At 56.8% G+C, this 25865-nt stretch overlaps 3 protein-coding genes across 6 annotated transcripts in view; 1 reads left to right on the top strand and 2 right to left on the bottom strand.

The window, feature by feature from the left end:
• PMM2 (phosphomannomutase 2) overlaps positions 1-2216 on the top strand; it is a 30158-nt gene extending 27942 nt beyond the window's left edge. Inside the window, exons 8-9 of one of the 3 annotated variants that reach the window (XR_007147627.1) lie at positions 786-1090; positions 1634-2216. Coding sequence is in view for 1 of the 3 variants with exons in the window: in XM_047837496.1 (XP_047693452.1) it covers positions 786-887 (102 nt within the window). In the remaining 2 variants the exon portion in view is untranslated. Of the gene's footprint in view, positions 1-785 lie in introns of all 3 variants that reach the window. The other 2 variants (XR_007147626.1, XM_047837496.1) reach the window with 2 other exon arrangements.
• Positions 2217-3962: 1746 nt separating this feature from the next.
• On the bottom strand, positions 3963-25808 carry CARHSP1 (calcium regulated heat stable protein 1). Of its 2 annotated transcripts, none has more exons than XM_047837498.1 (4): positions 25743-25808; positions 8285-8446; positions 7481-7603; positions 3963-5919 (listed from the first exon to the last, which is right to left on the bottom strand). In XM_047837498.1, exons 2-4 carry the CDS (start codon positions 8437-8439, stop codon positions 5757-5759), a joined length of 441 nt encoding a protein of 146 aa, XP_047693454.1. In that variant the 5' UTR covers positions 8440-8446; positions 25743-25808; the 3' UTR covers positions 3963-5756. The 2 variants fall into 2 exon arrangements, with proteins under 2 accessions (XP_047693454.1, XP_047693453.1); XM_047837497.1 differs by lacking the exon at positions 25743-25808 and adding an exon at positions 9903-10993.
• On the bottom strand, positions 17519-21232 carry LOC125154047 (uncharacterized). Its single transcript, XM_047837713.1, is given in 5 exon segments — positions 17519-17820; positions 18133-18895; positions 18898-20151; positions 20154-20891; positions 21181-21232. Coding segments are annotated over 4 exon segments (2706 nt in total). The 3' UTR covers positions 17519-17820; positions 18133-18233.
• Positions 25809-25865: the final 57 nt, after the last annotated feature.

Raw genomic sequence — 25865 nt, 5'->3', positions numbered from 1 at the left:
GAAAATGAGGGAACTTGCAGGAGAACAAAAGCAGGGGCTTTCCTGCAGCTCAGGGAGGGTGGGAGCAGCTGGACTACGAGCAGTGGGGGGGGGGGGCGACCCACAGCACGGGGCCCCCTAGCCTTGCCCTCAGCTCCTAGCGGCGCCCCAGGCGAAGCAACACGTGGACGCCTAGGGCCGCAGGAGCCCCAGGGCAGCAGACGGTGGGGGGGGGGGGGGGGGCAGGGCCGGGCCACGCGGCACCCCCAGTCAGCAGTGCAGCCGGGATCTGCACCCGGGCCTGGCTCTCGCTCCAGCCACAGGCACCGTTGAAGCTTAAGCGGATCCAAGTCCCATGAACCGAGTTCCCCTGTTGCCCCGGCCATGTGCCACCCAGTGCTCAGTTGTCACCTGTGGCTGCTGCAGGCTCGGAGCCGGGCGTGTCCGCGTGGCCCCCAGTTCTGAAGGCAGCACCGCTGTGGGCTGTGTGTCCTTGTGACCTGCGAGGACAGCTCAGGCACGGTCCGGGCAAAGGACGGCAGACGGCGTGCAGTCACTCGTGCTTGCTTTACAGAAAAATAAGCCTCACGTCTGCCCCGGAGCGTCGCGATTCCTTTCAAAGGCATAATTACACGTTCCAAGCTAGATTGCAGTTCAAGAGGAGGTGACGAACCCCTTCTCAGCAGTGACGGTGCACATGCTGTTCCTGTCCCGGGAACCGGTGACTGCCGTGAAGGAGGCCCGTCCCTTGTTTCTCCCGCAGCCCACGCCCGGCGGTGCCCACATCTGCCTTCCTGTCTTTGCAGGGCGGGAACGACCACGAGATCTTCACTGACCCGAGGACCGTGGGCTACACGGTGACAGCGCCCGAGGACACCCGCAGGATCTGTGAAGAGCTGTTCTCCTAGCGCCCCCTCCTCCGAGGGAGGGCAGGGGTCCTGCCGACAGGCCTCCCTCATATGCCGGGCTCCCCACACGGTCCGGCCGCGGGTACCCCTGGCCCTGGCGATGCCAGAAGCAGCCAGACTTGTCACAAACGGCCTGAAGGACCACCTCCGACCAGATTTCGCCCCCAACCCCGAGCCTCAGACCCTGCATACATGCGATCATGGTACTTAACGGTTTTCTGGGGACACTTCCCCATCATCCTAGGATGATACAAAGAACGAATGTGCCCAGCCCCTCCCTCTCGATGGTCTCATGCAAAGCGTACCAGGCGTTAATGTCTGGACCCCCGGTGTCAGTACCACAAGGGGGATTTGGTGGTGGCAAAGGACAGGATGTTTACAGCTGTCCCACCCCAGGACTGAAGTTTAAAATCACCTCCCGGAAGTGAAGCTCCTGCCCGAGGGTCACCTGGGGGGGGGGGGGGGCATTGAACCAAGGGCTCCATGGTGGCCGCTAAGTGACCGCTGACCCCAAGGGCCTCATACCTCAGCTGGCCTGGGGCGCAGGGGAGCCTGGATTCACTACACTCCGGGGAGCCACTGCTTCTCTGACTTTTCCAGTGCGAGGGGGACGGGAAAGGACAGGCGGTGCTGCCCCCACGTGCAGGCCCCGGGCTGGGCTGAGAGACACCAGCCCCTGGCACCCTACTTCTCCCTGCTGGGCCCGGCAGGCTCCCCAGGGGCCTTACTCACCTCGACTTTCTCAGGGATCACAGAAGAGCCTGGAGGGTTCCCGGAACGCAAGCAGCCTGCTTCTCCGCAGATCTCATGAACCTGCATGCCTGCTCCGGCCTCCCCCACACAGTGACCTGAGGGGTGGGAACAGCCTGGTGGTTGGGCCCGTGACCCTCACCCCTGCTTCAGACTTCAAGTGGAAGGCAGCCCCAGGGCCCAGCGGAACAGGCCCTTCCAGGGAAACAGTTCACATGTCACCTTTTAGAACCTGGACGTGTCAGGACCCACAAACCCTCAGTCCACTCCAGTCCACGGCACGGCCTCTGCACAGGGCCCGCTGACCTGACCGGGCGTCTGCACACACACACACACACCCGCCAGGTGCTTTCATCTCCACGGAAGCGGCTTCCGTCCAAGCCTGCTGGGGACCCCGAGGCCTGTCTCGGCACGGTCCGGTTGGGGGCAGTCTGCCCGCATGACTACACAGGGTGACGTGGCACAGTGGTTCCCAGGACACAGCTACCCCGTGGCACCTTTTGTTGAATTTTGCAAATGATATTGTAATGACCTTTCACAATGAAAAGAAGCAAATTAAAGTGATTTTATTGTTTCCTATTTCTCATTCTGATGACTTTTTCTTCCTTTGTCACACGAATGGCGAAGTGAACGCTTAGCTGTGGTATCCTCTCGGATTCAGGAAAGAAAGCCCAGCCCGTGCAGATCCAAAAGCCACCGTTTCTGACACTCTGGTTCCCAGTGTTTCTGCAGGGGCAGGGCTTCGTGCATCCAGGCCTGCCGGCATGAGCTTTCCTGCCCAGGGGTAAGGACCCACGATTCCCTGGAAGGTTCCTTAACTTGCTACAGCAAAGCAAGACAATGGAGTCTCACTCAAACTTGTCCTAACCTTTTTGACTGGAGAGTCCTGCCCGGGTGCCCTGAGGCCGGCAGGCTGGGCCCTTCACCTCCCAGGCCTTCACTGCGACGCCTCCTGCCCTCCCACTGCAACGGGGACACATAAGGCAGAACAATGTGTGCACCTCGCTGCCGGGACTCAGTCCCTGGCTGTGCTGCAGACCAGCCGGGGGACTCAGGACCGGTTCACCCCAGCTCGTCTGCTCGTCTGTCAGGTGGGGTGCAGCCCTACCTCTGTGGGGGGCTTAAAGTACCTGCAGCCGAGCTACTACTAACTGAACTAGCCCCCAGGAACCCTGCAGGGCAGGCACTGTTAGTCACCCCCCCTCCCCCGGGGCCGGGCAGGGTGGGGAGGGGGGTCCCTCAGCAGGCAGGACGGACACCATCACAACAAACACACACCACAGCTGAGTGTTGAGCAAGAGGGAGGCAGAGGTTGGCCCTGGACTCAGCAGCCGCGAGGAGGGCACACCCGGGGCTACTGGAGGGAGAACCCCCAGGAAGGCCGTCCTCGCCTGGAGGGAGGCGCCAGCTCTCCATCCTGAGGGAGGGAACGCGGGTCTCGGGATCCGCAGGACGTCCTGCGAGGTCTCTCCAGCCAGCGGGCGGGCGGCCCCTGGACTACAGAGCTGGGCCCATCTTGCAGATTCGGGCAAAGCAGTGGAGGCCCTGAATCCCTTCCTCTCCAACCGCTGCTTCCTCCTGCTTAACCGCTCTTGTCCTTGGCCAGTCGGGCCACTTGCCCCCGCAGCCAGGCCCCGGGCTCCCTCCCACCACCGCTCAACCCTTCACTCGGAGCTGGACTGGGGCACCCTCTCCAGGCTCAGCACCTCCCGTCCGATGCCGAGTGCGGCGCTGGGACACGTCTCCTTGTTGTGAATAAATGCCTACTTCAACTTCTCCCTACCCAGGTTCAAGGGGCTGACTGGACGTTTCCCCAGTACACTTTGAAAATCAGTACCGCAGTAAAAACATCCACCTCTGCGCTAATAAAAATGATCCACCCGCCCTTTGGAGACGCTGGCCGGGCAAGACCATCCCAGCCTAACCCAAAGTTCAACCCAGAACGGCCCAGCGTCCGTCCGCGGCCCTGCATCTCCCCACTGCGCTCCCGGACGAGGAGACCACAGGCTTTCGCACCTCCTGCTTCCGGACTAACCTTTGTCCGGCCGGCCCTGCTTCTGCTCACGCGGGAAACGTCCAAATGCATCAACATTTAGCCACAGCTGATGCAGTCAGTGGCATTTTGCTCACGCGAAGCCACCCTCTACTGCTAAGCCGCCCTACGCTGGAGAATGTGATGACTACAGAAAAGGGGATGGTCCCACTCTCTTATTCAGCAGCCACAAAAGCCAGATGGTGGAGCAGGGGGTCAGCCCCGCTTGGGAAGACGCCCTTACCTGCTGGCTTCAAGAAGCCGGCCTCCACCCTCACGGACAACACCCAGCCTTGCACAGAACACACTTTATTGAGACAGAGGTGACGGGCGGGAGGAGAGAGGGAAGGAATCCCGGACGCCACCCCAGCTCATCACCGGCACCAGGCTCCTCCCAGAGCTTCTTGTAAATGGAGACTCTGTGTCCGACCAAGAACGAGAACGTGTCCGCAAAGAGCCCCGACCGCTGAGGCCAGGCCAAGACCAGGAACACCACCAGGGGTGGGGTTTAGACGCAGGCTCTCGACCTCTGGGAGCCCGAAGGTCCTTGGCAGAAGTGGCTCAGGAAGTGTGGTGTCTCCAGGGGGCCTGCGGGAACAGGCTGGAGGGCAGGGGCCACCCTGGACCCAGCAGAAGGCAGAGGCAGCAGACCGAGGACCCTTCGAGGGGCACAACAGGCCAGGAAATGGCAGATCCACCGCTGACCGCAGCGGGCTGTTCGCATGCACACAGCCAAACGCTATTTGCCAATTTTCAGACAGCTCCCACCGGTCATGAGCAAAAGAGTTCTATCTTGCAAAGGAAGCCATTCCTACGCTTAAAGACAAATCCATCCACAGACCGAGGCACTCGGCCTCGCCTCTTCCACAACCCATCGGCCGCCCTCCCTCCTTTGCAACATTGCTGTCTGCTTCCAAGCCAGCTTTACAGGGTTCACTTCCCTGCAACTGACAAAACGTACCTTTGAGTACACACAAGCCACACATTTCAAAACATTATCACCCACCCAGCTATTTCTATTTTTACATCACCCTTAGAGCCAAAGCAAGCCACCGCAAAGAAAAGCCTCAGGACTTGTGTATGGAAAATATCTACAAAGGTTCGAAATGTCGACAGCCAAGTGCAAACAGGGTTGGCCCTGGGCAAAAGCCTTGGTTATTAGAGAAGAAAACAAACAAACAAACCCTCAGCTTTTCTTAACACCAGTTTTCAGGAAAACCCCATCACCAAAGGGGCATTTTCTCCTCCAAGTTTTGACTTTACCAGGCTGTTGAGAAGCGAGCCACCACGAACGACCGACTCTGTTCCGGAGGGTTCTGGACCGAGCTCTGATTTTAAACAAAGACCCGCCCTTCTCCCACCCCCACCCCGACCCACCACCTAAACGACCACGGCTGTGAACTGTCTGCTAAATTGAGGGTAAGAGGAGAGAGGATTCAGCTGAGCACGGCATGGCCGAGGGGAGGGCTCAGGGCTCCTGGGGAAACTCTTTTCCCAGGCGCCCAGTTGGGATTCTTCCCGCTGCAAAGGCACCAAAGACCCCCGCTCTCGTGCCTCCCCCCCGCCGCCCGGTGAGGCCAGCTCCCCTAGAACAAACCAAACAGACCAACAGAAAAGAGCCCGCTTTGCTGAGGGCCAAACACAGACACAAGGAGGGTAGACGCAGGTGGGAAACGCATAGGGCCTCCCGTCAGCCCCCGGGGCGGGCTGGATCTGGGGATTCTGAGCCTCCAGCCCAGGGGCACAAGGACTCTGTGGGCTGGGGAAGCGCCCACCTGACCCACCCCCGGGGCTGGGGTTGGACCATCCACTCAGCCACCAGCGGGCACCCCTCCTTTTTCCATGCTTTTAATGCTTTTCAGATGGTGAGAGGCTGTTGGAACGGTCCAAGGCTGTGCTGGTGGCCGAGAGCATGCCAGTGCCTGTCCCCATCGCCCCTTCCTCCGGAAGATGCTTGAAAGGGACAGTACTCCCCGCTCTGAAGCCCCATCTCAAGCGGTAGACCGTCATCTGCAGTTTGGTTCTGCCTCCTCCTCCCCCCCCAGAGTCTCCCGCGAGCCCAGGAGAAGGGATGCTTCCAGCATCTCCTAGGAGCTGACGACGTGGCCGGACCAGGTCTCGTGCTTGGTGCCCGGGGCCAGATGGGTGATGACCACCTCCACGGCCTGCAGCTTCTCGTTCTTGGGGGGGATGGAGCACATCTTATAGGTGACCTCGTCGCCTTCCACGGGGACATACTCCCCCTCCACGCTGTGGGAGCAGGGAGACAGCGTTCAGTGCCCAGCGCCCACAAAAGCCTCACTCAGCTCCGTGCCGCACCCAGGACCCCAGCCCGAGCTTTTGGAGCACCTGCCCCTCCTGCCCTGCCACCAGGGAGCCACCGTGTCTCTGCGGGACCAGGTCCCCCCACCTCCCCGCACTCTGAGGCCCAGACCGAGCTCTGCCTCTGCAGGAGCTCATACTGTCCGTCGCATGGGTGTCACGGGCCTGTGGACACAAGAGCAGGGAGAGCCGCCCTGGTCCCAGAAGAGCCCCGAACCCCAGCTGTGTGCGTCTCTGCCCTCCAGCTTCCCAGACACCCAGCAAGCCTGAAGGCAAGTCCCTTCCGTGCTGAACGCGAGTTCCAGGAGGGTCCCCTCCCTGTGACCGTTCTCCCTATGGGACACAAGTCACCACTTCACCCACCCTGGTGAGGTGCCCATGCTGATGCCCCCCGAGGACACCTCCAGCAAGAGGAAAATCCCCTTCAGATCCTGGAACTGATCTGAGGGATTCCGCCTTGAGGGAAAGCGCACGTGGCCAACGGTGCTTCCCTCTTTGGTCGGGCCACCAGGATGCCGCACGTCCATCTCTCTGACTCGCCCCCGCCCCCACCCCCGCCCCCAGTTTTCCTTACTGATTTTTCATGGTGCACTGCGAATATCCTTGTAAACCACTACAGATCCCTTCCGGAAAGAGGCGACATGAAGACACATTTTCACAGCCACATACGCATTCACGCACCCATCAGATGCGTGGCTTTAACACCCTGCTGCTGTCTGTACTCTCCGGGAGCCTGTGCGAGGCCTGGCGTGTAAGGACTTTGGGAGGGCAAGAGGTAAAGGAGGGATAATTCTCCCCTCACAACAGACATTTGCAACGGTACCCTATCTCCAAAAACGGGGTGTTTATATATTGCCCGGTCTGCCGTGTGGCATAGGACTCAGCCTGCCACAGACTAAAAGATTGGGGGTGCAGAGGCCAAAGAACGGGGCAGGGGCAAGGCAGTGCCCGATTCGGTCCCCACATAGCTGAAGGCTGACTGGGGGAGGGAGCGAAGCACGGGCCGCTGGATGCCTTCCAGCCTCAAGGCCGCGGACGTGCGGGCCCCGCCTCAGCCTCCCAAGGGTTTCCAGACACTCAGGAAGGAAGGACGTCAGTGAGCAAGTCGCAGGAGAAAGGGCCCAGCTCCAAACTTCCTTCCTGGAGCAGAGGGGCTGGGCAGCCCCCAGCCTCACTGAGTGGCTCCCCCAAGGCAGGCAGGAAGTCAGACTCTGGGTCACACGTACTCCGCAGCTCAGTGACACCCCTCCCATCCACCGGACCCATCCCATGGTTCTCAACAGTCTCTCCCTCTCTCCCTCTGTCTCGCTCTCCGTCACATACACGTGCAGACTGTCACCTGCAGCCTCCCACATGCCCCACCCCCAAACAGTCACACACAGGTCACAGGCAGAGGCTCACGCCCTCACACGCAGCACCTGTCAGTCACACACTCACTCCCCCTGCCTCCTTGCCCAGCCCCAAACCACCCAAACCAGCCCTGACTCACTCAGAAATGTGCAGGAAGATGTCGGGGCCACCATCGGCCGGGGTAATGAAGCCGTGGCCCTTGGATCGACAGAAGCATTTGCAGACTCCTTTGTAGACAGGACCTTGCGAAGCCCGCACCGTCCTGAAAGAGGGGGGAAAAGTGTGAGTGGGGGCCCCTACCAGCCCTCCAGAACAGCCACCCACTCTCCTAAGGCATACCCAGCTCATCCCAGTGCCCCCTTAAAAGCCATGCCCCGGATAGTAACCAGGGCCATTATGTACAGCTATGCAGGTTGTGCACTGCACAACTCTGGGAGCCATTCACAAAGACTCTAATAAGAGTGACTCTCTGACGACCCCAGCAAATTTTCTCAGGCCTCAGTTTCTCTATCCAAAAAGGGGGTTAGACCAAAAGCTCTCCGAGCATCCCTCTGAAGACTATTAGTGACGGCAGCGGCCTCTACAACTTGGGCCTGAGATCTACAGCTCCCAGGCACTGTGCAGGTCCTTTGCAGCACTGTGCCCAGCCTGCTGCTGTCCCCATTTTGCAGCTGAGGAAGTCGAGGTCGGTCCGACAAAGGAAGAGGCTTGTGCATGGTTAAAACCCATTGATTTAAGACCCCAGTGATTTCCTACTTGTTATGAACCCCAGCCTGCCACAGGCTCAAGGGACCTGGGGCATTGCCTTCCAGAGTTTACAGGGTGCCTCACCAGTCCTTACCCCAACCCAAGTCTCCCCATGTGACAGACCGGGACACTGAGTCACAGAGATGGCCAGATACAATGACTCTGGCCCTGGGCAGGAGGCTAGCCCGAGACTCACGCCGAGAAGGTCCTCGTCCGGCGGGTGGGCAGCGGGCTCGGGACCACGTTGCCCCGGAGAGGGGACGGTGACCGATCTCGGGCCCGCTGGGTGTCCAAGAGCCCGACCGAAGCCTGGTGTGTTGGGGGCTGTGGCGGTGGTGGCTCAGATGACATGGCTGACCTAGGAAGACACCGAGGGCTCTCAGGGGCTCATGCCCTGCAAGGGGGGACCCCAGATGCAGCCCACCCCCATGTCTGACAGTCTCCCATCGGAGACCCACATTCTCGGCTGCGCAATGCAGGCGCGAGGCTCACTCGGCGTGGAGGTCACCTCATCCGGCAGCAGGCCAGGCTCGCCCCAGCTGGGTCAGGTGCCTCCTCGGCTCCCGCGGCAGCCGCGGCCTCCCTCGGGCATCGCTCTGCCAGGAAATGCCTGCTCGCCCCACGTCACGGATGCCATCAGTCCCCTCTGTGCCCCCGGCACACTCAGGGCACTTAGTCAATACTTGTGAAAGGGAGGGAAGGAAGGGGGCAGCGAGGGAGGCAGGGCAGGCGGGCAGGGATCCTTTACTGCCAGCTACCTAGGTCACACTCCAGCCACTCAACAGCCTTGACCTGCTAAGTCAAGCACTTAGCCAGGCACTGTGGTTCCGGAAGGCAGAGGTAAAAGAGGGCAGAGCACACAGCGTTCCCCCGAGAAACTCTGGACACACACCCGAGAGGCGCAGACCCCAGGTCTGGATCCCCCAGGGGCCGTCACAAGCTTGCATCTAGGACAGTGGGCCTGAGGGACCCTCAGTGGCAGGACCATCGCCAAGACAGCCATCTCCACCAGGCGCTCAGTCAGTTTGCAACCTGCCTGGGTCACTGGCCGCCAGGAACTCCAGTTCCCTCGGTGACCCTTAACATGTATCAGAGGTGGGATCAGACCCGGCTGGGGGCCTGGGGGGAGCGGACTCTGGCACTTTTGCCAAGAGCAGGACATGGCCGTTGCACTGAACACGTGACCGACTGCCAAGGCACCCGCGCTACCTAGGCCTGGGCTCAAGGTCACCAGGAAAGAAAGCAAAGCTCAGGAGCCAGAGGTGCTTGGGTAAGTCCTTTCCGCTCTCTGGGACCAATTTCCCCATCTGCAAAGTGGGGCAGCCGAGTGGGCGTCCCCTGGCACCTGCAGAGGACACGAACCAGAGCGGGGCCCCGTGGCAGGGATGGCGGGGGAACCCCGAACTCCTCCTTCACCCAGGCACGCCATGCTGGGACGGAAGCAGGCCGACGGGCTTATGTGGCTCACACAGGGTTTTCACGCTGAAAACATCCCAACCCAGGCTTCCCACTACTCTTGGAAAAACAAAACTCGAAGCTCTGACAACCTCGAACTCCTGTTCGCCACCCCTGCTTCCCTCATTTATACGGACTCAGTGGCCCCAGAGCACTGGGGTTTCAACCTACATCACCCAGCAGAGCTGCCTCTGCCCGCAACCCAAACCCCCCCAAGGAACAGGCCTGGTTCCTCCCCCCAACCTGTCCCCCTCCCCCTGAGTCTCCCCTCAGTCCCCCACACAGCCGTCTGGCCTTAGTTCTGCCTGGCTGGGAAGGGAGAAGGCCAGCTGCCTGCCTGGAGGAAGTGACATAGTTACCTCCTGACCCTTCTCTCAGCTGCAGCCACCGCCAAGGAGGATCGGGGAGCCCCCACCTCATGCAGGCCCCGGCTGCTCGGCTGGGGGGTCAGGGCTCCAGCACCACCCACCAATACAGGTCATAGAGTCCTGGAATGTTCCAATGCTTGGGGTTCTGGGAAGGGTGCTGATCCAGAGAAGGGAGCGCCTTGCCCAGGCCTCCCAGGACAGCAGATGGGACACCAGGGGGAGGGAATAGCCCTCTCTTCTTCCATCCAGTCTCCTTCTCCTCCTCTGGAGTCAGGCACATCTGACTTCACACCACGGCCATGAAGGTGAAATGAAATACTACACGCTAAGCACTCAGCATGCTATCTACCCAGAACAAGTGAGCAGGGCCTATCAGCTAGGACTGTTATAACTGCCATCATAAGGTCATTCAACAAACAGGTGATCAGTGTCAGGCCCTAGTTCATGGCACTAGAGACACAGGGCCTGAGTCTGGAGTCAGAGAATAAACAGGTAAATAGACACATGAATAAGATCGCTACAGATTCCCAGAAGGGCTGGTAAGAAATACACGGGGAGACAGAGTACCAGGGTGGAGATGATTCTCTAACGAGGGGAAAGCTGGGTCTTGAACAGTAAGAGTCAACCTTTCAAAAAGACAGGGAGGCTCTTCCAGGCAGACAGAACAGCCTATGCAAAGGCCCTGTGGTTGGCAAGAGCCCACCCAGGTGTGGCTGAAGGCCAGCAAGGGGGCAGTGTGGTGGGCACCAGGGACAGAGAGCCGGGAGAGGGCCAGCTGAGGAACTACGGGGATCAACAACATCGTGTGCGTCTTCCTCTCCTCACACCCATCTGTCCATCTGTCAGTCCCATGCCCCTTACCATACCCACCTCCCCCTGAATTAATGCAACAGGCTCAAATTAGGGGCCCCTTTCTCTCCATCCCAGCATCCCCGAATCCCCAAATACATCCAACCCTCAGAGATGCCAAGAGCAGCCCACAGCCTTGGCGGGCAAGGAACCTGAGGGCTGCACAGGGTCCCTCCACGTCCCTAGGGCCCAGAGCTGGGGCCGGCACAGAGCACGATTCTCTCCTTAAATTCTTGTTTGGTTTTGTCTTAATTTTCATTTTCATTTTGAGAGAGGAGGGAAAGCGTGAACGGGAGGGGCAGAGAGAGAGGGAGAGAGAATTCCACGCAAGCTCTGTGCTGTCAGCACAGAGCCCAATGCGGGGCTCGAACCCACAAACCGTGAGATCATGACCTGAGCCAAAATCAAGACTCAGATGCTTAACCTCCTGACCCGCCCAGGCGCCCCGAGCAGGGCTCCCTTCTCAAGCAGCCCCAGAACCAGGAGCATTGGCTGGCGGCCATTGTGCGCTCGGCGTGCTCCAGCTGGCACAGTCCAGCGGGGGTGGGGACCGTCCCACTTACCTGGCAGTGTTAGAAACTGGGATGGAGGGGTGCAGGGAGACCCTGGGGCCTTCACCACCCCCTGCCTGCCTCTCTCCGGCCATCTGAGCTGGAGGAGAGCAGCTGGGGCCTGGCCAGGAGCCAGCCCACCCCCAGGGCCCAGCAGTGAATGACCTCTGTGTGGGGGAGGTCGGGTCAGAGTCCAGCTGTAAGGAAAACAGCTGGGGGAGGGGGCAGCCGGTCACCCAGGAGCCAACCCAGCAGCCGCTGCTGCCCCCCCAAGCACAGATGGGGAGAGGGGTCCCAAAGCCCGGCCCCACACCCCCCAGCACAGCCCAGGGTGGGAGGAGGCAGGGCCGCGCTCTGCGACCAGCGCCCTCCGTGAGCAGCCCACACACTCAACTCCCCCCCGCAGAAGGAGGGTGCAGACAGGTGCCCGAAGCTCAGACCTGGGATGGGCCTCCGATCTGCAGCAAACTCGGACCAACGTCCCTCCTGCCAAGGCACGTCACAGCCATTGTGCTGTGTGCACGTGTATATGTGTATACGCACAAGTATATGTGTGTACACACACACACGGGCATGTCACTGCCTGTGTGTGCACACTACTGGACCAGCGGGGGCCGCACGTGCCCCCCCCCCCTCCCCGAGCACACTGGCCACTTAGGGCATCAGAGGAATGGGGCACCGGAGGACGAGGACGAGGACAGACGAAGGCTGCATCCTTTCCAAGTAACAGTTACTGGGCCCCCCACTAGGCACAGGAAATGGAAACCAAGACAGCTAATTCCTGCCCACAGGAGCTTGGGCTCAGGGACTGGAGCCCCACAATCAGCAGGACAAGAGTGTCCTGCAACCGGGAAGTGCTCACAGCACTTGACGCATCACAGCTCAATTCATCTCCATTTCACTGATGGCAAAACCGAGGCACAAAGTGTCAAGTAACTTGCCTGGGTCCCCCAGCTAGTAAGTAAACTAGCGAAACCCACAGTATGTGGGACAGTGAAAATGTCATGAAGAAAAAGCAAGCAGGGGAGGGGGGCGGGAATGAGGGTTTGCATTTCAAAGCAGGTGGTCTGGGGGGGGTGCTCCCCTCCCACTCCCCCACCTCCATCAGCTACCGCCCCAGGTCCTCAACAATGCTCAGCCAGGGGAGGGGGGACCCAGGGTCTAGAGGTGAGGGAGTCAGGAAGCCACACCCACCCTGGCTGCCCTCAGGGAGGGGTATGTCAGCAAGGCCTCCAACCAGATCCCAGGAAAGGGTGGAGAAGGGGGCCTCAACCCAAAATAGCCTGGGAATTTTCCACAGGCCGGGCTGGTCCTCCCCTCAGGTTGTCGGAGTTCAGCCAGGCACCAGAATCGGGCCTTCCCAACCCGCCGCCCATCAACCCCCTCACGTATCTGGGGGCTCCAGATAACCCTACATTAGCCCCCACCTCCTGCCCTCTTGCCCTGAGAACCCACCAACCCATCAAGGATGAGTCAGTCTTAAGCCAAAGAGCGGGGTGCTTAGTCCAGGGAGTGGAGCCTTGGCAGTGTTTTCAACCATTCACACTTTAGTGAGAGGGAGTTCACAATTCATTTCCCAAGGCTCCATTCTTGGTAGCTTTCACACATCTGAGGGTAGGAAGGTGGAGATGTGGGGGAGCAAGACCTGGGTCCAAGTGGCAAAGCCAGACCACACCAAGCTTACGCTGGAAAGCCTTCTGTGGGTTTCTGGCTGGGGGAAGGCAGACACCCAGCTGCAGGGCCAGGCCACTGCTGCCGCGTGGGGAGGGCTCCGAACTAGTCCACACAAAAGGAAGGGGACAGGGCACTGGGGCCAGACGGAGCGAGATGCGTCCCCACGTCCCGCACAACAGGGGGAGGTGCTTTTATCATCCCCATTTTACAGGTGGGGAAACTAAGGCACAGAGAGGCGCTCACACTTTAGTGTCCCCACAAGTCTCTGGGGAGGGGGACAAAATGCAGAATCTGATTCTGAAGGTCGAGGATGGGGCCCCGAGACTCTGGAATTCAAAAGTGCTCCTGGTGAGCCAGGTGCCACTGGTCCACAGAAGGCACAGAAACCCCAGAGTTGGGCGGGCTGACGACCTGCCCACCCTCACAGCCAGTGGGTGGCAGGGCCCCGGCTGGAACCAGGTGGATGAAAGGGAAACTGGGGGCGGAAAGGGGTGAGGTTCTAGATTAGTCAGCCGGTTACTCCTTTGTCAGCCCAGGTTCTTCCTTTGTAAACTGAGGCTGAGACTCGGGGACTCCCCTCCCGAGCTCCAGTCCAGCTGGGCCCCAACGTGGGGGAACTGAGGGGCAGGACAGAAGGGTCCCAGGAAGCAAGAGAGGCCCCAGGAGGGGGCCTGAGGCTGGCCTCCGCCACATTCCCTTCCATTGTTCGGGAGAGAGCGAGCTCCCGCGGGGGAGGGAGAGGATGGAGGGATGCAGGGGAGGGACGGGGAGTGCGGGGGGGGGGGGGGGGGGGGCGGGGCAGGGACAGCCTCTGCTGGAGTGCCAGCCAGCGCCCGCTGGCCCGGGGCCAAAAGAGCTGGCTGCAAAGACAAACACAAACAAGGCGGAGGAGAGACTGCGCCCCAGGAGTCCCCTCCAGGCCGTGCCCCTCCGGGAACTGCTCTCCCGCACTCCCCCCGCCCCCCACCCCCGCCGGGGCCCCAGAGTGCCAGGAAGAGGCCGGAAACCCGAAGGACCGGCAGCCCCTCCAGCAATGCCCGCCCCACCCAGGAGCACCCCGACGACGGCCTCGGCAGGACCAGCACCCCCCACCCCCAAGAAGGTCCCCCAGCACCGCGCCCCGCCCCCACCCCCGGGCCCGCCCCAGCTCGTAACCAGAACCCCATCACCCCCAGGTCACGTATTCCCACACGGCATCCTTGCCTCCACCCCACCACCCAGCGGCTAAGGCTGCTGACCCGAGTCTCGGCCTGACTCTACTCTTTGCTCCCCTATGTGACCCCTGGCGAGAGACCTCACCGCTCCATGCCGCAGTTTCTTTATTTGTCAAACGGGAGAGTAATGCAGCACCCCAGGCCCGCGAACACGTGGTGCAGACGGTGCCAGCTACAAAGGGCTCAGCCAACAATAGTTGAGTCGCTAATGGTGAAACTGTCAGGCATGGGGCGACCTAGAATAATCCCTCCCATTCCAGTCCCTGCTGATGGCACACAAGCGAAAAGCCCTGACTCTGCCACTCCATGGGACAAAGGAAGACCGTCGGCCTCCCAGGAGAACGCACCCTCAGCCGTGCCCCAGGGCCCCCAGGGCCCCGCTGGGTCTGGCCCAGCTCCACGACGCTACAGGACCCAGTTCTTGCCCTGGAGGTGTAATGCCCGAAGTTCCGAAACCTCCCCAAAAGACCACCAGAGCCCTAAGTCAAAGCCAAGCGGCAAGGGTCGTTTACTGCAGGTTCGAACCTGGACCTCCGCTCACTCATTGCCGGTGATGCTAAGAGGCCCCGAGTGAGGTTTTTACAGCCTTTTTATAGACCGGTACGAACAAGTTATGGGGAAGTTAGGGATTCTTCGCGGTCACCCCAAGCAGTTGTACAGAAGCGGAACAAGCGGGTTAAGCAAGCGGACTGAAGCTAAGTTTGTTTTTCACAGACCAGGATGACTAGGCAAACAGTTTGCCCAGGTCTCTCGCTTCTCCCCTTTCTCAAGTACCTGAGGAACCAAGGGGAAGGGGAAAATATGTTAAGCAAGCAGGTTTACAGAAGCGAGAAATGCCGGTTAGTTCATGTACAATCACTTATTCTATTACATACCAGACCACATTTAGGAAGTTTCGCAACTTACTCTATTACATAGCGGGTTACATTCAGGAAAGGTTTCACAATGCTCGGAGCAAACGGCAAGCAAAACAGACTTGTCAGCAATTGTATTTATCAAAGATCCATAATAAGCAGAAGAGAGAACGTAGCTTTAAACTAAGGCAGGGCTGTCATTTGGATTTAAAGCTATTCTTTTCATTCCCCCCTTTTCCTTGTGCCTAAAGAGCCAATCTTGGATCTTCGGTTTTCTATTTGTAATGTCTCGAGCGGTTGGTACTGAGTTCGTAAGACCATTAATTGTATAGCATTGAACCTGTCTTGGACAAAATTAATAATTTTGTTGATGATGCAGGGGCCTAATGTGAGAGCGAGAGGTAGGATGGCCAGGGGCCCGATTAAAGAGGAGAGCAGGGTAGTTAACCATGGGGACGCACTGAACCAGGATTCAAACCATCCTGCCTCCTGTTCTCTTTCCTTTTTTTCGTTTATTTAGCCCTTCTCGGACCTTGGCCATAGAATCTCTTACTATTCCTGTGTGGTCAGCATAGAAACAATATTCTTCTCCTAGTGCTGCACAGAGACCACCTTGCTGTAGGAACAGCAGGTCTAATCCTCTCCTGTTTTGTAAAACTACTTCCAAGAGGGAGGTTAGGGACTTTTCAAGCGAAGTGATGGCAGTTTCAATTCTTTCCACATCTTCGTCAACCGCTTCTCTAAGTATACTAAATCCCTTGTTTTGTATAGTTAAGGCCGAGATCCCTGTCCCTGTTCCGATGGCCCCGGGTCTGAATATGGTGGCCAGAGTTAGAGCCCCTGCAGTAATGAGGTCTCTCTTACTCTTTTGGGTGCTATCCACATCTGGTCTATACACTCAGCTGTGTGGTATGTGATTTTTGGGAACACAATTACCATTACACAGAATTCCAACTGATTGAACATATCCTTATAGAGGCAGGGGGTTAATCCCGCATGAGAACAAAGCCACCATGAGTTATTTGGTGGAATAATCCAGTTTTCTGAAGTATTGAATATATTCCTGTTATTTATGCATAAGTGGCTATATTTTGTTGGCACTGTTCCTATACATGTCCCATTTCCCGTAAGCGCCGGTAGTGTGAGGCCGGGTCTTCTCTGTCCCCAATTGCAAGTGTCTGAGTTGTTTGCAGTGCTATAATCTCCTACTATTGCTAATGACTCGTAAAAGGGAGGTTTTGTGGAATAGCACAACCAACAAGCTTCTGTTTTATTGGGTTTAGTATGATTTAAGGCCTGATAGGTGTTATTTATCATTACCCATAAGGGGTCATCTTTTTTTTTTTTTTTCTTTTTTTTTTTTCAACATTTATTTATTTTTGGGACAGAGAGAGACAGACCATGAACGGGGGAGGGGCAGAGAGAGAGGGAGACACAGAATCGGAAACAGGCTCCAGGCTCTGAGCCATCAGCTCAGAGCCTGATGCGGGGTTCGAACTCACGGACCGCGAGATCGTGACCTGGCTGAAGTCGGACGCTTAACCGACTGCGCCACCCAGGCGCCCCAGGGGTCATCTTTGAATGGGATTTGGATTTTTGGGGGTTTTTTTGGAGTAGTCCTGGTTACAGTGACCACCTGAGTGGCCAGAGAATGAGTGCCCTTATTTGTGGACCGCGGGGTAGTATTAGGCTTACTTGTGGGCCCTACTGATTGGTTTGACCCTACTAGGGTTGGTGGAACCTTGGGTTCTACCTTTAGTTTTATCTGAATAACAGTTGCATAGTAGGGTGGTCCCCGATACAAATAGATTCCCCAACTAAGCCCAGTGGTCCATCTAGTTTCTTTTCTTCCATCTTCTAGAAATTTGATACGAACAAGGTTACAATTTTCTGAGTAATATCCTCGGCCGGAAAAACCTATGTCACAGGGCCTGACAAATGACATGTCGATGTAAAGAGGTGTTACCGTCCATTTTGATTTACCGTCATTGGCGGTGACACAACTCCAGGACCTACAGTAGTAGTTGAAAACTCCCCCACACGTGGTGCGAGCATTCTGTCCAAACCCAGGGCATGCATAAAACCCTGTTTCGCTTAAGAAATTTCTTGTTTCCTTTCCCCTTCCGTGGTCTAGTCCGACTGACTTAGCCATCTGTTCTAAATTAAAATAGAGATCAGGCCACCAGGTATTTAAGGGAACATCTGTCTTTGTGGTAGTATTATAGACTTCCTGGGTTTCCCAGTTAGAAACCTCCCAAGTTAAAGTATAGGGTATGTGAGGGTTGCCCGCAATACTTATCAGTCCATAGGAGGTGAGCAGGAGCACGCTAGTGAGTGTTCCTTCGATCATTGTGGGTCCTGAGTTGCTGCAACTGTCTTGGTATGGGACACCTGGGCCTCTGGTCTTCGCCAGTTTTTGGGGTCAGGTTTTGGACGCAGAGTCAGTTTTAAAGGATGGGTCTTACTCTGGTCAACCGTCCAGGCGGTGTTGGCTTCTGGCACGAAGTCTTCTCGAACCGCAGATGGATCAGCTGGTCGGGCGTGGGTGTAATGGATCCAGGTGGCGATCCCGTTGACCTTGAGAGCGGTGGGTGTAGTGAGGATCACAATGTAGGGTCCCTCCCACCGTGGTTGGAGGGTCTCTTGCTTATGTCTCCGCACATATACCCGGTCTCCGGGTCGGTAGTGATGCAGCTCAGGAGGGGGCCTGGTCTCATAAATGGCTCTCAGTCTGGGCCAAACTTCCTGGTGGGTGCGCTGGAGTTCCCTCAGGGAAATAAGAAGTTTATGATCATCAAATTCAGTTAACACATTAGACTGTAGGTTGGGAATTATAGGAGGGGGTAACTCCATACATGATTTCAAAGGGGGTTAATCCCAGTTTGTAGGGGGAGTTTCGCACCCTGAACAGAGCGTAGGGGAGTAAGACTACCCAGTTAGCGCCAGTCTCCATGGTCAATTTAGTTAAGGTCTCTTTTAGCGTTCTATTTATTCTTTCTACCTGTCCTGAGCTTTGGGGTCTATATGCACAATGTAGTTTCCAATCAGCCCCAATAAACTGCGCTATCCCTTGTATTACCTTTGAAATGAATGCTGGTCCGCTGTCTGATCCTATTAGGGTAGGGAATCCGTACCTGGGCATGATGTCTTCTAACATTTTCTTTGCTACTACCTGCGCAGTCACATGCTTGGGGGGAAGGCCTCTGTCCATCCTGAAAAGGTATCTATAAACACTAGCAAATATTTATATCCGTATTTTCCAGGCTTTACCTCGGTGAAGTCTACTTCCCAATAGGCTCCCGGCCTGGTTCCGCGGGTCCTGGAGCCAGGGTTTTTCTCTTGGTTGGTAGCGTTAGTTAGTTGGCAAGCTTTACAGCTAGCAACTATCTGTTCAATTTTTGTCCTGGAGTCTTTAATGGTGATCCTAGCATGTCTCATTAAGTCTTGAATTTTTCTTGTGCCCTTATGAGTGGCTCGGTGCATCTTGGATAAGACTTTATTTCCCATTTCTTCTGGGAGGATTATGCTACAGTCTGCTGCTCTCCACCATCCGTTAAGGCACTGAGTCAAAGGCAATTTTTGGATCCAGTTTAGGTCTTCTTTAGTGTAGGTGGGACTTCCTGGTAAACTAGCTGAACCGGGGTCTGGTAGGGTGGTCATTAAAGTATAGTCCACCTGTAAGGCCACCTCTCGGGCCACCTGGCCAGCCCAATTATTTCCTCTGGCCACCGGTGTGATCGGTTTTTGGTGGCCTGGGCAATGTATGATGGCTAGTCGTTTAGGCAGCCAGAGTGCCTTTAAAAGAGCCAATATTTCTTCTTTGTTTTTGATAGTTTTCCCTCTGCAGTTAACAGTCCCCTCTCTCTGTATATAGCTCCATGTGTGTGGGCCGTAGCAAAAGCTTATCTGCTATCGGTATACACATTTAGTCTCTTGTCTTTTCCCAAAGTCAGTGCCTTGGTTAAGGCCACAAGTTCAGCCCGTTGGGCAGAGGTGCTAGCTGGCAAAGGCTCTGCCCAAACAGTCTCAGTTTCAGTTGTGACTGCGGTCCCCGCGTACCTTTGACCCTGATGTACAAAGCGGCTGCCGTCAGTGAACCAGGTAACCTTGGCGTCTGGTAGAGGGTGATCCTGTAAATCTTCCCGAACTCCATGAACCTGTGCCAATATCTCAGCGCAGTCATGGAGGGGGGTATCCAAGTCCGGGTCTGGTAACAGGGAGGCAGGGTTTAGTGTTCTGAGGGGATTTAGTAATAGTCCCTGGTAGTGAACCAGTCGGGCGTTACTTATCCATCGGTCAGGAGGTTGTTTGAGGACTCCCTCGATGGCATGAGAGGTTGTAACATGTAACTCTTGTCCCATAGTTAACTTATCAGCATCCTTTACCATTAGAGCTGTAGCAGTGATCATACGGAGGCAAGGGGGCCAGCCAGCCGCTACTGGGTCCAGTCTTTTTGAAAGATAGGCAACGGGCCTGGGCCATGGGCCAAGGAGTTGCATCAGCACTGCTTTGGCTACCCCCTTATTTTCATCTACGAAGAGACGAAAGGGTTTGGAGACATCGGGGAGCCCTAAGGCTGGTGCCGACAACAGGGCGAGTTTAATTTGCTGGAAAGCCTGCTCAGTTTCCTCTGTCCATTCAAAGGGCACTTGTTCTCGGGTGACCAGGTAAAGAGGCTTAGCCATCTCGGCGAACCGAGGTATCCACAAGCGGCAGAACCCGGCCGATCCCAGGAATTCTCTCACCTGCCTTCATGTTGTGGGTCGGGGGATGCGGAGGCCGGTTTCCTTCCGTGCATCAGCGAGCCATCGTTGGCCTTCTCTTAACAGATACCCCAAGTAGGTTACCTCAGATCTGCAAATTTGGGCTTTCTTTGCTGAAGCCCGGTACCCCAGGGCACCAAGTGTCCGGAGGAGGTTCCTGGTGCCTTGCAAGCAAGCTTTGGCAGTCTCAGCGACGATTAAAAGATCGTCGACGTACTGCAAGAGAGTCACTTCGGGGTTTTGATTCCGGTACTCGCCCAGATCCTCGTGAAGTGCCTCATCGAACAAGGTGGGTGAGTTTTTAAATCCTTGGGGGAGCCGGGTCCAGGATTTATGCCCCTCTCAGGGTCAGACCACTCGAAGGCGAAGAGCTCTTGGCTTTTGGGGGCCAGAGGCAGGCTGAAAAAAGCATCTTTCAAATCAAGGACAGTATACCATTGTCTTTCTGGGCTGAGGGCACTTAGGAGGGTATAGGGGTTGGGTACTGTTGGGTGTATGTCCATGACTCGGCGGTTAACTTCTCTCAGATCTTGTACTGGACGGTAGTCCGCACTGTTAGGTTTTCGTACAGGCAGCAGGGGGGTGTTCCAGGCTGAATGGCAGGGACGCAAGATGCCCAAGTCTAGGAGGTGACGGATACGTGGCGTGATGCCATTTCTGGCCTCCATTGACATTGGGTATTGTCGGACCCGAACTGGATCTGCCCCCAGTTTCAGCTCTATGAATAGAGCCGGGCGATGTTTAGCCAACCCCATACCCCCGGTTTCAGCCCATGCTTCTGGAAACTGCTGGAGCCAGGGTTCTATGTTTTGACTTTGTGAGGGAGGCTCCTGATGGAGTCGATATTCATCTTCTAATCTTAGAGTAAGTATGGTCATGGGTTGGTTGTGAGCGCCAGTCACTTGGGGGCCCCCTGGCGTAAAATGAATCTGGGCCCCCATTTTAGTGAGCAAGTCTCTTCCTAATAAGGGGCAGGGGCTGTCGGGGATGACTAGGAAGGAATGGGTGACCTTTCCATTTCCTAGGTCCACAGTCCTCTGGGTGGTCCAGGGATATTTTTTTATTCCGGTAGCCCCTTAGACCCAGGAAGATTTTTCAGAAATTTTTCCATGGGGTCTGATCAAGACCGAATGTTGTGCCCCTGTGTCGATTAGGAATTGAATTGAACTGGGTTCCCCTCCACTTGTAGCTTGTAGCGTTACCCTAGGTTCGGGGGAGGGGATCCGAACCCCGTCCCCCCTATTCTGCATCTTGAGTGAAGAGGGCGGGTGTGGTTTTTGGCTGCCACGGTTTTTGATTATGACGTGGCTTTTTCCTTTTAGGGCATTCTCGGGCCCAATGGCCTTTTTCTTTGCAATAGGCACAATGGTCTTTATCCAGGGGCTTTTGGACAACAGCGGCCAGGACTTCGGTCATTTTTTCGGTAGCTTTAAGTTGCCTGTCGTCTGGAGTCTCTCTATCATTATAGACACTCTGGGCAGTGCGGAGTAAGTCCTGAATCTGTTTTCCCTCCAGGTCCTCTAGCTTCTGGAGTTTCCTTCTAATATCAGTGGCTGCCTGATTTATGATTTACAAAGGCCATTACAACAGCAGCTTGATTTTCGGGGGCCTCGGGGTTCATGGGGGTATACTGTCTGAAGGTTTCCATTAATCTTTCTAAATAAGCGGCAGGGCTCCCTGTCTTACCTTGTATTACTGAATACACTTTTGCCAAATTAGTGGGCTTGCGTGCAGCAGCCCGGAGACCCGCCATTAGAGTCTGGCGATAAATGCGCAGCCCCCGCTACCTTCTGCCGTGTTGTAGTCCCAGCCATCCTGTGGGGGTCGGGTCAAGGGAAAAGCTGCATTAATGAGATCGAGGTTAGCAGTGGGTTGGCCGTCATCTCCAGGAACCAGCTTTCTTGCTTCCAAGCAAGATTGAATTCTTTCTCGCTCCTCGGTGGTGAACAGGATTCGGAGGAGCTGCTGACAATCATCCCAGGTGGGTTGGTGGGTAAACAACGCTAAGAGACTTACTAAATCTTTAGGGTTGTCAGAAAATCGGGCATTCTGGGTTTTCCAGTTATATAGGTCACTGGTAGAGTTCTACCCTTTTCCCGTAAGGGTAAAGCTACGGTGGAGTCAGGGAGGCGGAATCCTGGCTCACGTGGGGCCCGGCCACGGGTACACCCAGCCGGCCCTTGGACTGCGCCCCCATTAGACATGGGCGCGGGTTGAGCCTCCCTATTTTCTAGTTCTTCTATCGGCTGGGCTATGGGAGGCTCTGCCGGCGCAGGGGAAACGGGGTTGGGAGCAGGGATAGGGGCGGCTTGCGGAATAAGAGGAGGAATCTGGTAAGGGGGAGGGTCAAGGGAAAGTAAATCTTGGCTGTCGGGGAGAACAGGGGGTGCAGTTGGAGTTAGCGGCTTGGGAGGGTTGATAGGTTTAGCCGCCAGGATTTGGCATGACCCTGCCGTTAAGTGGATTTTCCACTAAATCTTGCCACACACAGACTATAGGGAATCTGATCCGAGTGACCTTCTTTCCCTGGTAGGAAAATTTTTTATTTTACTTTAAGGACCACAGGGAGGCAGAAGGTTCCCTCTGTAGGCCAATCGACCCCAAAGGTAGGCCATTCAGAGCGGCAGTAGGTGATCAACTTTCCCTTGCGAATGTCTAGGCTTAAGTTGTGTCCTCTAGCTTTTACGTCCCTGAAGTTGGCGAGAAGGAGGGAGAGAGGGGTGCTCTGCGTTTGGCCCATGTTATGCTTCTGAGGAAAAAGGAAAGGAGAGAAACAAAGGATGGGATAATTAATTCTGATTAGGCGAGAAAACACTTAATTCCGATAAAGCATCCGACGCACGAGAGAAAAACAAGAGCCAACAAGAATCTCTGACAGTGGTTCCAACTTTCTGGTGCCGTCTCGGCCAGCCCAACAGAAAGGGTTATGGCTAGGACGGCGGTGATTACAAGGGCCCAGGGGTGACAATACATTTAGACTGACATAGAAGCACTCGCGTACTCGCCCATCTGCGTCCCTCGCGGGAACTTAGGTGCCTCTTAGCATAGGCGGGCAGGTATAAACCCCCTGCTTGGATCAAAAAGATTTTGACCGCCTTAAGCCATATGAGGATCACCGTGGAAATCGGGTTAGAGCCCACTCGAATCCCGTAGCTTACGCCGTGGGACTACACATAGGGTAAGTCAGGCGCGTGCCCCTGACTCCCAACAATCATTCCAGTCAATTTAACAGACAGACACACAGACACACATCACATCAGAATACGGGTAACAGTTGGCATGCCTAGATGGTTTTTCTTTTAGATGCCTAGAGATATTTCTTAGCACTCTGGAAGTTCATAGAGAAAATGAAAGTATTTAGTTCGCAGGCGCGTTGGGCGTAAGCAGCCCACAGAAAAGAATCCTGATGGGCCAAAAAGGCCCCCCGATGGACCAAGAAGGTCCCCCGATGGACCAAGAAGGTTCCCCGATGGACCAAGAAGGCCCCCGGTTGTCAGTGGACGTCTCCAACTGACCCCGGCCGGGTGCCCTATAGCTCGTCCGCCAGGGTCACACCAGCTTCCAGACAGACCCGGTTCTCCAGAGAAGAAACACAGATCAGAGAGAAAAGGAAGAACGTTAGAGCCGGCTTACTTACCGATCGGAATCAGATACGACCCGTTGACCAGAAGTCTGGTGGGCTCGGGGGAGATCTCGGTGGGACCTCCAAATGTAATGCCCGAAGTTCCGAAACCTCCCCCAAAAGACCACCAGAGCCCTAAGTCAAAGCCAAGCGGCAAGGGTCGTTTACTGCAGGTTCGAACCTGGACCTCCGCTCACTCGTTGCCGGTGATGCTAAGAGGCCCCGAGTGAGGTTTTTACAGCCTTTTTATAGACCGGTACGAACAAGTTATGGGGAAGTTAGGGATTCTTCGCGGTCACGCCAAGCAGTTGTACAGAAGCGGAACAAGCGGGTTAAGCAAGCGGACTGAAGCTAAGTTTGCTTTTCACAGACCAGGATGACTAGGCAAACAGTTTGCCCAGGTCTCTCGTTTCTCCTGAGGAACCAAGGGGAAGGGGAAAATATGTTAAGCAAGCAGGTTTACAGAAGCGAGAAATGCCGGTTAGTTCATGTACAATCACTTATTCTATTACATACCAGACCACATTTAGGAAGTTTCACAACTTACTCTATTACATAGCGGGTTACATTCAGGAAAGGTTTCACAATGCTCGTAGCAAACGGCAAGCAAAACAGACTTGTCAGCAATTGTATTTCTTATCAAAGATCCATAATAAGCAGAAGAGAGAACGTAGCTTTAAACTAAGGCAGGGCTGTCGTTTGGATTTAAAGCTGCTCTTTTCAGAGGGGCTCCAGCGCCACTTGGGGGAGGTGGGGGCGGGAGAGCAGACAGGCGAGCACTGAGAGCCCGCGGTCACCAAGGCCGCCCCGAGAGAGCAAGCGCAGATGGGGAGGGCCCTGGCCGAAAACCGCCGGAGGGCGGGGGGGGGGGGGGGGGGGGGGCGGCTCTGCGTTGAGTCTTTTTTTTTTTTCCCAACGTTTATTTATTTTTGGGACAGAGAGAGACAGAGCATGAACGGGGGAGGGGCAGAGAGAGAGGGAGACACAAAATCGGAAACAGGCTCCAGGCTCTGAGCCATCAGCCCAGAGCCTGACGCGGGGCTCGAACTCCCCGACCGCGAGATCGTGACCTGGCTGAAGTCGGACGCTTAACCGACTGCGCCACCCAGGCGCCCCTGCGTTGAGTCTTAAAATGATCACTTAAAGATAATGGGGCGGGGAGCTCATTCCTGGCAGGGGAACTTGCAGGGGCAAAGGCCCTGGGGGAGGAAGGTCGCGGTGGTGGGTCCCAGAAAGTCCTGTGGACAAGTTTGGGACTTAGACAATTAGGGCCATGAGCCCGTGATTTCAAGCCACGGGGGTGATTTGAACCGATGGTTTTTACAAGTTCCCTATGGCTTCCGAGTGACGAAAGGGCAGGAGGAGCAAGAATGGAGACAGGGACAGAGAAATACCACAAAAGCAAGTAAAAAATACGACGGTAGCCGACATTTCTCCCGGGACTGGGTTAGCCTCCTCCTACTCTCTCGCACCCCGTTATGAAAGGGAGAAGTTATACCACCGGTCTACAGGTGGGGAGACTGTGGCTCCGGGAGGCCTCCTAGCTGGAGACAGCTCCACCAGTGGGAACCGAGGCCCTGCGTGGAACCGGCTGATCCCCGATCCGCCCACTCCACACACACATCCACTCCCAACCCCAGAGAAGCCGTGGGGACCGGGGGCTTCCTTTTAAAAAGTCAAAATACGACGTTGTATTTCCGGCCTGCAAACGGGCGGCCGGCGGGGCCTGCGGGCAGGGAGCCTGTGGGCGCGGGTGAAGTTCTTCTGCTCCGCCCAGAGGCCCCCTATCCCGGCGCAAACGCTCCGCGAGCGGCCGGCGGCTCCTCCTCCCCTAGATGCTGCCAATCGCACGGCGCCAGGGCGGCTCCCCCCCCCCACCGCCCCCGCCCTCCCCGCCCCGCCCGGCTGGGAGTCGGCGCCCCCTCCCCGTGCCGCGCCCCGCTCCGGTCCGCGGGTCCCCCACCCACGCTCCGGCCCACAGGAGAAAGGGAGGGGGAGGCTTTCACTGCACGCCGCGAGCGCTGCCTGACGCCAGCCCCCAATCCCTCCCGCTGCTGCCACACCCGCCCCTTCCCGGGCGTGAGTAACCTGCTTTCCCCAAACAGGCCGCGGCGGCCGGGCATTTCCTGGGGGCCCAGAGACCCAGCCCGGAGCCCCCTGCCGGCGGCCTGGAAGACCCTGCACGAGGGGCCTGAATGCGGGCCGCGGCCGCAAGGAGCCCGAGGTCCCGTTCCGGCGGCTCCTGGGGCCCCGGGGTGGGCACCCCGCCACACCCCTTCTGGGGGGCCCGGAAGAGCTCCCTACCTGCGACCCTCTCCGCTCCGCCAGCTGCTCGGCTCCGACTGCAAGAGGCTCGCTGGGGAGGGGGCGTGTTCCGCGGGGCTGGCCCGCTGAGGCTCCGCCTCCACAAGCTCCCAGCCAATGGGA

Source organism: Prionailurus viverrinus, chromosome E3 (assembly GCF_022837055.1).
Source record: "Prionailurus viverrinus isolate Anna chromosome E3, UM_Priviv_1.0, whole genome shotgun sequence".
In the NCBI taxonomy this organism is placed as follows: Eukaryota; Metazoa; Chordata; class Mammalia; order Carnivora; family Felidae; genus Prionailurus; species Prionailurus viverrinus.
This window is presented reverse-complemented; position numbering and strand designations above follow the sequence as displayed.